We start from the raw sequence: 12,481 nt of genomic DNA on the forward strand, positions 1-12,481 counted from the left end.
ATAATATCAAAGAAGATATCAGAAGTCTATTATTTGATCTATAAGCAGTAAAACAGAGGCAAGAGTGGATATCAGACCACTGGAAAATGACACAGAAGAGGTAGTAACAGGGAACAAGGAAATTGCGGATGAACTGAATAAGTACGTTTCCTAAGCCATCACTGTGAAACGCACTAGCAGCATGCCGGAGGTTCGAGAATGTCAGGGGGCAGAAGTGAGTGTAGTTGCTATTACTGGGGAGAAGGTGCTTGGGAAGCTGAAAGGTCTGAAGTTGGAAAAGCCACCTGGGGAGGATGAATTACGACCCAGGAATCTGAAAGAGGTAGCTGAAGAGATTGTGGTGCCATTAGTAATAACCAAGAGATTCTGGCATTGTTCCAGAGGAGTGGAAAATTGCAAATGTCACTCTTCACAAAGGGAGGGAGGCAGAAGAAAGGAGATTATAGCCCTGTAGGCCTGGCCCCAGTGGTTGGGAAGATGTTGGAGTCCATTGTTAAGGATTAGGTCTCAGGGTACTTGAAGGCACATGAATAAAATAGGCTAAATAAATAGGATAAAAATAACACATCTGTTGGAATACTTTCGGGAAGTAACAAGCAGGATAGATAAAGGAGAGTCGGTGGATGCTGTGCACTTGAATTTTGACAAGGTGCCACACATGAGGCTGGTTAACAAGATAAGAGCCTTACAGGAAAGATACTAACAAGGATAGAGGATTGGCTGATTGATTGATTGATTGGCGGGAGACAAAGAGTGGGAATAAACTGAGCTTTTACTGGTCGGGTGCCAGTGACTAGAGGTGTTCTGTAGGGGTCAGTGTGGGACTGCTTTTTTGTTATCGGTCAATGATTTGGATGACAGAGTTAATAGTTTTGAGGCCATATTTTTGCAAGGATTTGAGGATAGGTGGAGTGGCCGTTCCTGTTGAGGAAGCAGGAGGTCTGTAGAAGGACTTGGACAGATTGGGAGAAGGAGCAAAGAAGTGGCAAGTAGAACACAGTGTCGGGAAGTGTATGGTCATGTATTTTGGTAGAAAGAACAAAGATGTTGACTATTTTCTAATAAAGAATTGGTCCTGACACACACCCTTGTGGAACACCACTTGTTACAGGCAGCCAAGCAGAAAAGACTCCCTTTATTCCCACTCTTTGTCTCCTGCCAATCAGCCACTACTTTATCCATTCTAGAATCTTTCCTGCAATGTCATGGGCTCTTATCTTGTTAAGCAGCCTCATGTGTGGCACCTTGTCAATGGCCTTCTGAAAATCCAAGTGCACATCAGTTCTCATTTGTATATCCTGCTTGTCATTTCTTCAAAGAATTCCAATAGATCTGTCCAGCAAAATTTTCCCTATAGCCTATTTTATCACGTCCCTCCAAGTACCCTGAGACCTCATCCTTAATGATCGACTCCAACACCTTTCCAACCACTGAGGTCAGACTAACTGGCCTATAGTTTCCTGTCTTCTGCTTCTCTCCCTTCTTGAAGAGTGGAGACATTTGCGATTTTTGAAAATGAAATGAGTAATGAAAGATCATTACTAATGCCCCCCAGAATCTCTTCAGCCACCTCTTTCAGAACCCTGGGGTTCACCATCTGGTCCAGGTGACTTATCTACCTTCAGACCTTTCAGCTTCCCAAGAACCTTCTCCACAGTAATGGTCCTGACCCCTGACACCTGCAGCTTCCATCATACTGCTAGCGACTATTTTTGCTGCAATTTAGAAGAATGGGGGGGGGGGTGCAGAATGTTGAAAATTATCAAATGACATAGCGTTGGAAGGTGTCGAATCACTGCAGATAGAGCTAAGGAACTGCAAGGGTAGAAAGACCCTGATGGGAGTTTTTTACAGACCCCAAACAGTAGCAAGGATGTGGCCTACAAATTACAATGGGAGATGGAAAATGCATGCCAAAAGGTCAATATTATAATAGTGATGGGGGATTTCAATCTGCAGGTAGATTGGGAAAACCAGTTTGGTGCTAGATTACAGGAGTGGGATTTTCTAGAATGCCTGCATGATGGCTTTTTAAGAGTAGGTCGTGGTTGAGCCCTTGAGCTATACTGGATAGGGTGTTGTGCAATGAATCAGAATTGATTAGAGAGCTTCAGGTAAAAGAACCCTTCGGGGCAAGTGATCATAATACAATCGAATTCACTCTGGAATTTAAGAAGGGGAAGCTAAACTCATATGTATCAGTATTACAGTGGAGTAAAGGGAATTACAGAGGCAATGGAGAAGAGTTGGTCAGAATTGATTGGGAAAGAACACTGGCAGGGATGAGGGCGGAGCAGCAATGTCTGGAATTTCTGGAAGCAATTCAGAAGGCACAGGATATACACATCTTAAAAGAAAGGAAATATTCTAAAGGAAAGATGACACAACCGTCAAAAGCCAAAGTGAGCACATATAATAGAACAAAGATTATTGGGAAGTTAGAGGGTTGGGAAGCTTTCAAAAACCAGCAGAAAGCAACTAAAAAGGATGAGAGGGGATCTGACTGAAACATATAAGATTATTAAGGGATTGGGCACGCTAAAGGCAGGAAACATGTTCCCGATGTTGGGGGAGTCCAGATCCAGAGGCCACAGCTTAAGAATAAGGGGTAGGCCATTTAGAATAGAGTTGTGGAAAAACTTTTTCACCCAGAGAGTTGTGGATCTGTGGAATGCTCTGCCCCAGAAGGCAGTGGAGGCCAATTCTCTGGATGCTTTCAAGAAAGAGTTAGATAGAGCTCTTAATGATAGTGGAGTCAAAGGATATGGGGAGAAGGCAGGAACTGGATACTGATTGTGGATGATCAGCTATGATCACAGTGAATGGCGGTGCTGGCTCCTAGGGCCGAATGGCCTACTCCTGCCCCTATTGTCTATAAAAATTCATTAAGGTAAAGATGGAAAATGAAAATAATGTAGCCAATAATACTAAAGAGGATACAAAACATTTCTTCAGATACATAAAATGTAAAAGAGAGGTGAGAGTGGATATTGGACCTCTAGAAAATGATGCTGGAGAGGTAGCAATGGGGGACAAGGAAATGGCAAATGAACTGAATTAGTATTTTGCATCCGTCTTCACTGTGGAAGACACTAGCAGTATGGTGGAAGTTCCAGATGTCAGGGGTCATTAAATGTGTGAAATTGCCTTTACTAGGAAGAAGGTTCTTGGGAAACTGAAAGGTCTGAAGATAGATAAGATACCTGGTCCAGATCATGTACACTGCAGGGTTCTGAGAGAAGAGGGTGAAGTGATTAGTAATAATCTTTAAAGATCACTAGGTTCTGGAATGGTTCTGGAGGACTGGAAAATGGCAAATGTCACTCCACTCTTCAAGAAGGGAGAGAGGCAGAAGAAAGGAAACTATAGGCCAGTTAGTCTGACCTCAGTGGTTGGGAAGATGTTGGGGTTGACTATTAAGGTCTCAGGGTACTTGGTGGCACATGATAAAACAGGCTGTAGTCAGCATAGTTTCTTTTTACATTATATGTTGATGCAGGAACACCCCTTTTCCACTATTCATTTCATTTTATCGTCACCTGGGGTGATGTTGATGCTCTTGTACTGTACTGCTGCCACAAATCATATGTCAGTGACAATAAACCAGATTCTGATGCCATGATCAAAAATATCCGTCACTTCCTGAAGCATTGGGAAGATTATCAGACTCCGGAACCAATCCCTTCATTCACATCCCTTTCCTGGTGGCGCTGCTTTCTTCTCGTGTGATGCTGTTGGATTCCCTTTCACATAGTCCTAAACTCAAAAGGTTTTAAGCCTGATATAGACACCTAAGGGTGCCCTCGCTATAGGGAGACGATACTGCTTTCAGAAGGACAAGCTTACTTGCCTGTCTCGTCCAGCTGCCAATACCCACTGCTCGAGTGCTGGGATCCCCCTCCCTACCAACGAGGAAGATACTTCCAGCTAATGAAGTAGTTTAACCAGAGTTTATTTTACTTCTAATTATACACTTTTAAATTTAGACAAAAAGTTCTTAGCAAGCATTTAGTACTCACAGAGGATTTCCGATTTACAAAACAGTACAGTTCTAAATTACAAATGCTTTACAAACTACAAAGGGTTCCCAAACACAAGTACAATTCTTATAAACTAAAATAACGTACCAACGAGTTGTAGATGAACAAGTTGTCTGTCACTGAAATCAAAGGCTGAAGAACGAATTCTAGTTTTTTTTTCACTGTCTCTTTGACATCCCTAACAATCCCCAATGTTTTCTAATACTTACACTGTTTGCCACTGGGTGACATTATCTGCATGAGGTGTTTCCCAGATACCTGTGCTGGGACAAAGTAATTCACACCGATGGTCTACAACCGGGGGTCCACAGAGGGCTTCCCCTGTGAAAGAGAGACAGGGAAAATTGGAGCTCCTTTTCCCTGGAGTGAAGGAGACAGAGGGGAGACATGGTAGAGATTCACTAACACGAGAAAAACTGCAGAATTTGGAAATCGTGAGCAACACACGAAATGCCGGAGAAACTCAGTGGGTCAGGCAGCATCTGTGGAGGGAAATAAACAGTCGAAGCTCTGGGCCGCGACTGGAAAAGAAAGGTGTGAATGAGATTGTGGAGTGAGAGCACACAAGCTGGAGGTGACAGGTGGGATCGAGCGAGGATGAATATGGGTGGGTTGCCGTAGGAAGCTGGGTGTGATAGCTGGAAGAGGTAAAGGGCTGCAGAAAGATCTAATAGGGGAGGAGAGTGGACCAAGGAGTACAGTGAAAGAAGAGAATGGTGAGAGGGAGGAGATGGGTAGGTCCTGAGGACAGAAGATGAGAGGAGAAGGGTTGAGCGGGTAACCTGATTGGGAGAAAAAAATTGGATCGGATGAGGAAAAATTACTGGAAGTTAGAGAAATTGATGTTCATGCCATCGGGTTGGAGGCCACCCAGACGGAATACGAGGTGCTGCTCCTCCAGCCTGAATTTTGCCAGAGGGAGGATGTGTTATTTTAGCATGCTGGGGGCCCTCTCACCCCTTCACTTCTCCCCCACCCTCATGACATGTCCATTGCCTCCCTCAGGTTCCCGACGTTCTCCACTGTCGATTCCAATCATTCCTTCTCCTCATCCTTCACCTCTTCCGTCGATTACCTCCCAATTTCTCACGTCATTCCCTCCCCACCCACCTCAACTGGTCTCACCTAGCAGCTGCCTACATACACCCCCTCCCCAGCCTTTTATTTTCGCTTACATTCCCTTCCTTTCCCGTCCCGATGAAGGGTTTCAGCACGAAACATTGGCTGTTTATCTCCCTCCGTAGATGCTGCCTGACCTGCCCAGTGAATCCAACAAAGTGATCACGTTTTCCAGCATCGCCAGTGTCTTTTCTGTCTGAGTCATGAGGAGAGACTGGGCATGCTGGATAAACGGACAGGGGGGCATATTAATGTAGGAGTGCGTAAGAGGATTTGTAGGATATGTGAGTAAGATTTTCACCCAAAATTTGTTACCTTTAATTCACGGATCAGGAAGCTTCTGTGTCTGACCCTGGGAGTGTGTGATGGGACGGTGTGGAGGGAGATTCACTCTGTGTCTGACTCCGGGAGTGTGTGATGGGACGGTGTGGAGGGAGCTTCACTCTGTGTCTGACCCTGGGAGTGTGTGATGGGACGGTGAGGAGGGAGCCTCTCTCTGTCTGATCCCAGAGGTGTGTGATGGGACTGTGTGTAGGGAGCTTCTGACCACAGGATTTTTGTGTTGTGAACATGTGGAGTTAGATTCACTCTGGATCTGTAGCCACTAATTTACTCCCTCTCCACTAATTCTGTTCTGGGACCCCTGCTCTTTGTGATTTTTATACATGACTTGTCCGAGGAAGTGGAAGGGTGAGTTAGTAAGTTTGTTTCAACACAAACTTTGTTGTATGTTACAACAGGACACTGATAGGATGCGGAACTGGGCCAAGAAATGGCAGTTCAGTTCAATCTGGAAAACTGTCAAGTGATACACTTTGCGATATCGAATGAAGGAAGAACAGGTACAGGGTGAATCGCAGGACTCTTAGCAGAGTGGAGATACAGAGGGCTCCTGGGGTCCGCGTCCATGGATGCCTCAAAGATGACAGGGTGTTAACAAGGTGCGTGGTGTGTTGGCCTTTACGAGTTGAGGGCCGCACGGTAACGTTGCAGTTCTACAAAACAGAAGAGATTCACCAGGACGCTGCCTGGATTAGAGGGTGCGAGCTATCAGGAGAGGCTGGAGAAACTTGTGTTAGTTTCTCCGCAACAACAGTGACCAAAGGAAGACCTGAGAGAAGTTTACAGTATTCTGGGAGGCACAGATGGATAGCCGGTATCCTTACCTTTTTCTAAGGATGGGAACATCTAATATCAGAGGACATGAATGGATACAGCTGAATGACAGAGTGTTCCCCTGAAACCAAGGTGCAAACCATACACAGCATACTCAAAATAACGAGGAAAAAAAACAGTCACGCAAAAAGAAAACAAACCACATATACAGCCCAAGGCCCTGAGCCCCCTTCTCACCAGAACCTGGAATTACGGTGTGAGGGGGCAGGTTCAGAGGAGACGAGGGAGGCAAATTGTTTTTCTCTCAGACAGTTGTGGGTGTGTGGAATACCCTGCCAGGCGAGCTGACAGAGGTGCACAAGAGGCCCTTAGTTAGGATATGCAGGGAACGGAGGGATATGGATTCTGTACGGGCAGAAGAGATTGGGCATCAGACCAACATAAGGCCATAAGGTGAATAATTAGGCCATTCATCCCACCGCGTCTGCCCTATCCTTCCATCACGGCTGATTTATTATCCCCATTCTGCTCCCTTCTTCCCGTAACTTTTCCCACCCTTGCTCATTCAGAACCTATCGACCTTCCGTTTTAACTATAGCCAATCACTCGGCCTCTCCGGCCATCTGAATGAATTCCAGATCTGCGTGCCCGCCGACCGCGTCAACCCGGACCCCATCTCGCCCTCCCCACAGAGGTCGCCGGCAGGCGGGCAAGCTCACGCACGCGCGGCAGCCGAGAGCCGCGTCACGTCCCCTGCAACACCCGGCCAGCCCCACGCGGACGCTATTCCTCCACAACACGCTCGGGGAACGCCTCGCCTCCGTGGGACGCGGGAGGAAACCGGAGAGGCTGAACGGGAAACCCGTGGGGCCACCGAGAGAGCGAACAAACTCCACATACATACAGACACAGAATGGCAGCCCAGGGCAATAGAGGAACTCGTGCCCCCCCCCGAATGAGGACCACGTACGGGGCTTCCGGAGCTACCGTGACTGGGTGAAGCACCTCCCGCAGATGGGGCAGGCGAAGGGCTTTCCCCGGTGTGTAGATGAAGGTCTTGCCACACGAGGGGCAGGAGGAGAGGGTATAGGCTCGCAAGCGTCCCAGCAGGTGCGAGGTCTGGGCAGAACAACCCGCTGCAGACTACGCGCTGCCGTGCACGTGCTGATGGGCCTGCAGATTGCAGTGGCGGGCGAAGGCCTTGCCGCAGACGGGGCAGGAGAAGGGCCTCTCCCCGGTGTGGATCACGTGGTGCTGCTTCAGGTTCAGGGGGCTCTTGAAGGCCTTGCCGCAGTCGGGGCAGGGGAAGGGCCGCTCCTCGCTGTGGACCTGCCGGTGCTGCCGCAAGATGGAAGCCGTGCTGAACCTCTTCCCGCAGTCGGGGCAGGCGTAGGGCCTCTCCCCCGTGTGGGTCCGCCGGTGGTCCTGCAGCTGCGTCGACCGGGTGAAGCACTTCCCGCAGACAGGGCAGGCGAAGGGCTTCTCCCCGGTGTGGGTGCGCTGGTGCTCCAGGAGGTGCGAGGAGTCGCGGAAGGCCTTGCCGCAGTCGGGGCAGGCGAAGGGCTGCTTGACGGCGTGGGTGCGCCGGTGCCTCAGCAGGTGGAAGGAGTGCCGAAACCCCTTGCCGCAGTCGGGGCAGGCGAAGGGCCGCTCGGCGGTGTGGGTGCGCTGGTGTCGCTCCATGTGGGAGGAGTGCCGGAAGGCCTTGCCGCAGTCGGGGCAGGGGAAGGGCCGCTCGCCGGTGTGGGTGCGCATGTGGGCCTCCAGGTGCGAGACGTGGGTGAAGGCCTTGCCGCACTCGGGGCAGGTGACGCTCGTCTCCTCGGTGTGGATGCGCTGGTGCCTCGTGCAGTCCTGGTTGCTCTTGTAGGCCTTGCCGCAGTCGCCGCAGATGAAGGGCCGGGCCTCGGTGTGGGCCAGCCAGTGGCGCCGCAGCACCGACTCGTAGGCGAACACCTTCCCGCACAGCGTGCAGGGCAACGGGCCCTTGCGGTCGGGCCGGCCCCGCGGTGCACCCTCGCCGTCCTTGGAGGCGGGGACATCCGCGAGGACGTCGTCGAGCTTCGCTCCCATCAGGCAGTGGCTGTCGCCAGTCAGACCCTGGCACTCCCGAGTCACTCTGCAAGGTCTAAACGTGAACGCTTGGCCTCAGCTCTCTCTATCCCCTCGAACTGCTGTGAACCACTGACAGGGAAAGTGATTCCTTCTCAGCAGAGTCCGATACCTGGAAGGACAAACAGGAGACTTCTAAATATATGTCTGCCGCAGTAAGTGTTAAAGCTTTTCTCTGTAACTGCAGTTCTGTTTGACATGATCTGCCTGGATGGCTTATTCACATATCTCGATACAAGTGGCAGTATTAAATCACTGCGCCGGAGTTCACCTTTTGAATATTCCGAGTCCCAAGACCCTCACTGTCACAGTCAGAGGTTCCCATCCGTTTCAAAAGAGTGAGAATCATACCAGTGCCCAAGAAGAGCAGGGTGAGCTGCCTCAATGACTATCGCTCAGTTGCACCCACATCTACTGTGAGGAAATGCTTTGAGAGGTTGGTCACGGCCAGAATCAACTCCTGCTTAAGCAAGGACCTGGACCCCTGCAATTTGCCTGTTGCCACAATAGGTCTTCAGTGGAATCAATCTCACTTGGCCTTGAATCAGCTGGACAGTCGCAGTACCTACATCAGGCCTCTTTTTATTGATAACTGCTCAGCATTCAACCACCATCACACTCTCAGTACTGATCAACAAGCTCCAAAACCTGGGCCTCTCCGCCTCCCTCTCAAACTGTCCCTTGGCTCCCTCACCGGGAGACCACAGTCAGTGTGGATCTGAAAGAGCATCTCCTCCTCGCGGACAATCAGCACTGGTGCACCCCAAGGATGCAGGCTTAGCCCACTGCTCTACTCTCTCTACCCCCATGGCTGTGTGGCAAGGCGCGGCTCAAACACCACCTATAAGTTTGCCGATGACATACATGAGGGGTAAGTTTTTTACTCAGAGAGTGGTGGATGTCAGGAATGTGCTGCCTGGTGTGGTGGTGGAGGCAAATACATTAGAGGTTTTTAAGGGACGTTTGGATGTGAGGAAGGTGGAGGGATATATACACTGTGTAGGTAGGAGGGACTAGTTTTTGTGTCTTCTTTAAAATTTACTTTTTAGCTGGTCTGGCACAAAATCGTGCTCCTGTGCTGTTTCTCATTATAATGTTCTATAACATAACTATTGCTAGCAGAATTTCCGATGATGCCGAGGAGGCGAACAGCAGGGAGATAGATCAGCTGGTTGAGTGATGTTGCAACACCAACCTTGCACTCAACAACACTAAGAGCAAGGAATTGACTGTGAACTTCAGGAAGCAGACATCTTCGAAAGTCAATGTCGCAAAAAGATGGCATCCTTCATTAAGGACCCCTGTCACCCTAGACATCCCCTCTTCTCCCTTCATCAAGGAGGAAGTACAGGAGTGTGAAGACACTCAGTGTTTCAGGAACAGCTTCTTCCCTTCTACCATCAGATTTCTGAATGGAAAATGGGCCCACGTACACAACCTCTCTATTTTCCCTCTCTCTGCTTATTTAATTTATTTTTATATATTTCATTTATAGTGTTTAAGTATTTATAGACTGCACTGTATCACTGCCCCAAAACAATACATTTCATGACCTATGCCAGTGATATTGAACTTACATGATTCAAACCCAGACAGCTCTTTCCCAGCTTCCTTGCAGACCAGAGAATTTTATATTTCTGTATCCTTCTCAAAAGCCTATCAAGTTAAAGAGGGAAGGGGGTGCTGAAAAGCTTGATGATGTGAAAAGCAAGTACTCATGACAGGTTGTCTCAAGATTAATCAGTCAGCGGACATCCTGACGAAGAGTTTGGTTTTCTGCTCTGCTACAGAAGGCCGATGCCGGACACTTCTCCCACACTGCCCCGCTTCCCAGCAACCGCTCTATCCGATCCGTGCGCCCCTCCGCACCACGTGACGTGAGACCTATCAAACGCACTGCGCATGTTCGGACTACAGGCACCACCACCCCCCCCCCCACTCCGCCGTAAATCACCCGCCAACACGGTAGGACAACGCCCCCCCCCACCACACCGCGCTACAGACTCACACACAACGGCGGGAAGGAAGACGCCAACGGGTACCGGTGGAAGGCGGGGGAATCCGCATGGAAACGCCGACCAGATGAGCCGCGCAATCGGGAAGCGGAGGCCTCTGCTGTCGGTTGGCCGAACCGGCCTCCCACGTGACTGTAACGCCTTCCCTACGTAGTGACGTCTTGCAAATCCCTGCGCGTAGCTCATGATTGACAGTCGCATTCGCCAATCCAGAGAGCCGGAGGCGTCATCCCGCAAATAGGACGGTCGATGGGCGGATTATCCGCAACAAATAAAAGAAACTGTGCAGATGCTGCAAATGCAAACCAAACACTCGAAGTGTTGGAGGATTATTCAGGAAACCTAAATAGGCGGAGCCGGTTATCGAACTGGAATTGGCGGTGGGATTGATCCCCACCATCCGCCACGTGCACACGTCTCATTAAAACCACCGCAGCAGATTTTGAACGGCCGATCGCTATTCCTCTTCTGCACAATATGTATGTTTTCTAAATATAAAACATGGTGGTAATGTTCATGCCTCACACTTTACCGCTGCCACAATTAACAATGCGCCTGTTTCTGATGACGGGGAAGCCCCTGATGTATTCACTTTCTCAGGCATCGGGAAGGCTATCAGACCCCTGAAAAGCTAACTTCTTTTCGCACCCTGTCTCAATCTGGAACACTTAAAGTTCAAGTTCAGGGCTATTTGAAATTCACCCGTACACCTGCAAGCGAGACACCGGACCAAGGTGCACAACACAGTGCGTATAAGTCACACACATAACATATAAAGTAAAACTACCACATATAATACAGTGCATATACAATGCAAGCTGAAAAGTAAACGGCATAATGCTACCGGCGCTGATTCATATCTGATGAGACCTGGGTGGTGGCAGGGAGTTCAGAGCAGTCCTATGCCCTGGGGGATGAAGTTGTTTCCCATCCCTACAGTTCTTGGGAATCAAAGTTGGCAGTGAAAACATCAATGATTTCAGATATGTGGATGACACTGTGTTAATTGCAAGTACGGAGGAAGAACTACAAAACTTAATTGATATCATTTTGAAGAAAGTACAAAAATGGGTCTATCTATCAATTGCAAAAAAACAATGTATGGTGATATCCAAAAAGAAGGAGATTCCTATCTGCAGGCTGAGAATAAACGGGGAAGACATAAAACAAGTACAGAACTTTTGCTATTTAGGAACCTGGGTGACATCAGATGGCAGGTGAGACTTAGACATTAAAAGAAGAATAGGGATGGCAAAAGGCACCTTTACGAGAATGAAGAGTACACTGACCAATACTAAACTAGGCATGACAACCCACCTCAGAGTACTGAAATGTTACGTTTATCCAGTTATGTTGTATGGCTCAGAATGTTGGACAATATCTACTAACATGAGGAAACGAATTGAAGCAGCAGAAATGTGGTTTTTGAGGAGGATGCAAAGAATATCATGGACAAAATGAATATCTAATGAGGATGTCATGGACAGAGCAAACACAAAAAGAGAAATAATGTATGAGATCATGAAAAGGCAACGTAACTTCATGGGACATGTGATTAGGAAAGAGGAGTTAGAATGCAGGGTAATTATGGGAAAGATTGAAGGGAAGAAAGCAAGAGGAAGACACAGACAAATGATGATGGAGACAGCAGCCAGAGAATTGGAAATGAATACCAATGAATTGATCCACTGACCCGAAACAGGAGTGTGTGGGCCATGGCAGTCAAAGCTCAAACTGGGCACGGCACCTGATGATGACGATGATGATGACAGTTCTTGTCCTCATGCTATGATCCCTCCTGATTGATCTTGGATAGATGGGAGGGCTCTGAGTGCAGTGCTCCTAATAAATATTTTTAATGGGTGGAAGAGAGACTCAATAATCCTCTCAGCAGCCCTCGTGACCTTTTGTAGGGACTTGCGGTCAGATGCCTTGTAGTTCCTGTACCAGACGGCGACGCAGCTGGTCAAGACCCTCTCGGTGATGCCCCTGTAAAAATTTGTTATAACAGGGCTGGGGACCTCGCCGGCCTGAATTTCCAGGAAATGGAGACAACTCTGCATTTTCTTGACCAAAGAG

General features: G+C 48.6%; 1 protein-coding gene across 1 annotated transcript; it reads right to left on the bottom strand.

Annotated features, from left to right (window-relative positions):
* Nucleotides 1-1,665: 1,665 nt before the first annotated feature.
* LOC134352699 (gastrula zinc finger protein XlCGF7.1-like) lies at nucleotides 1,666-10,523 on the bottom strand. The gene is made up of 2 exons (XM_063060096.1): nucleotides 10,396-10,523; nucleotides 1,666-8,499 (listed from the first exon to the last, which is right to left on the bottom strand). The coding sequence occupies exon 2, from the start codon at nucleotides 8,346-8,348 to the stop codon at nucleotides 7,419-7,421; it is 930 nt and encodes a 309-aa protein (XP_062916166.1). The 5' UTR covers nucleotides 8,349-8,499; nucleotides 10,396-10,523; the 3' UTR covers nucleotides 1,666-7,418.
* Between the last annotated feature and the right edge of the window lie 1,958 nt (nucleotides 10,524-12,481).

This window comes from Mobula hypostoma, chromosome 10 (assembly GCF_963921235.1).
Source record: "Mobula hypostoma chromosome 10, sMobHyp1.1, whole genome shotgun sequence".
Taxonomy (NCBI): Eukaryota; Metazoa; Chordata; class Chondrichthyes; order Myliobatiformes; family Myliobatidae; genus Mobula; species Mobula hypostoma.

Coding starts and splice junctions, on each gene's coding strand:
- LOC134352699 (XM_063060096.1), bottom strand. CDS start 8,348: ATGGGAGCGAAGCTCGACGACGTCCTCGCGGATGTCCCCGCCTCCAAG.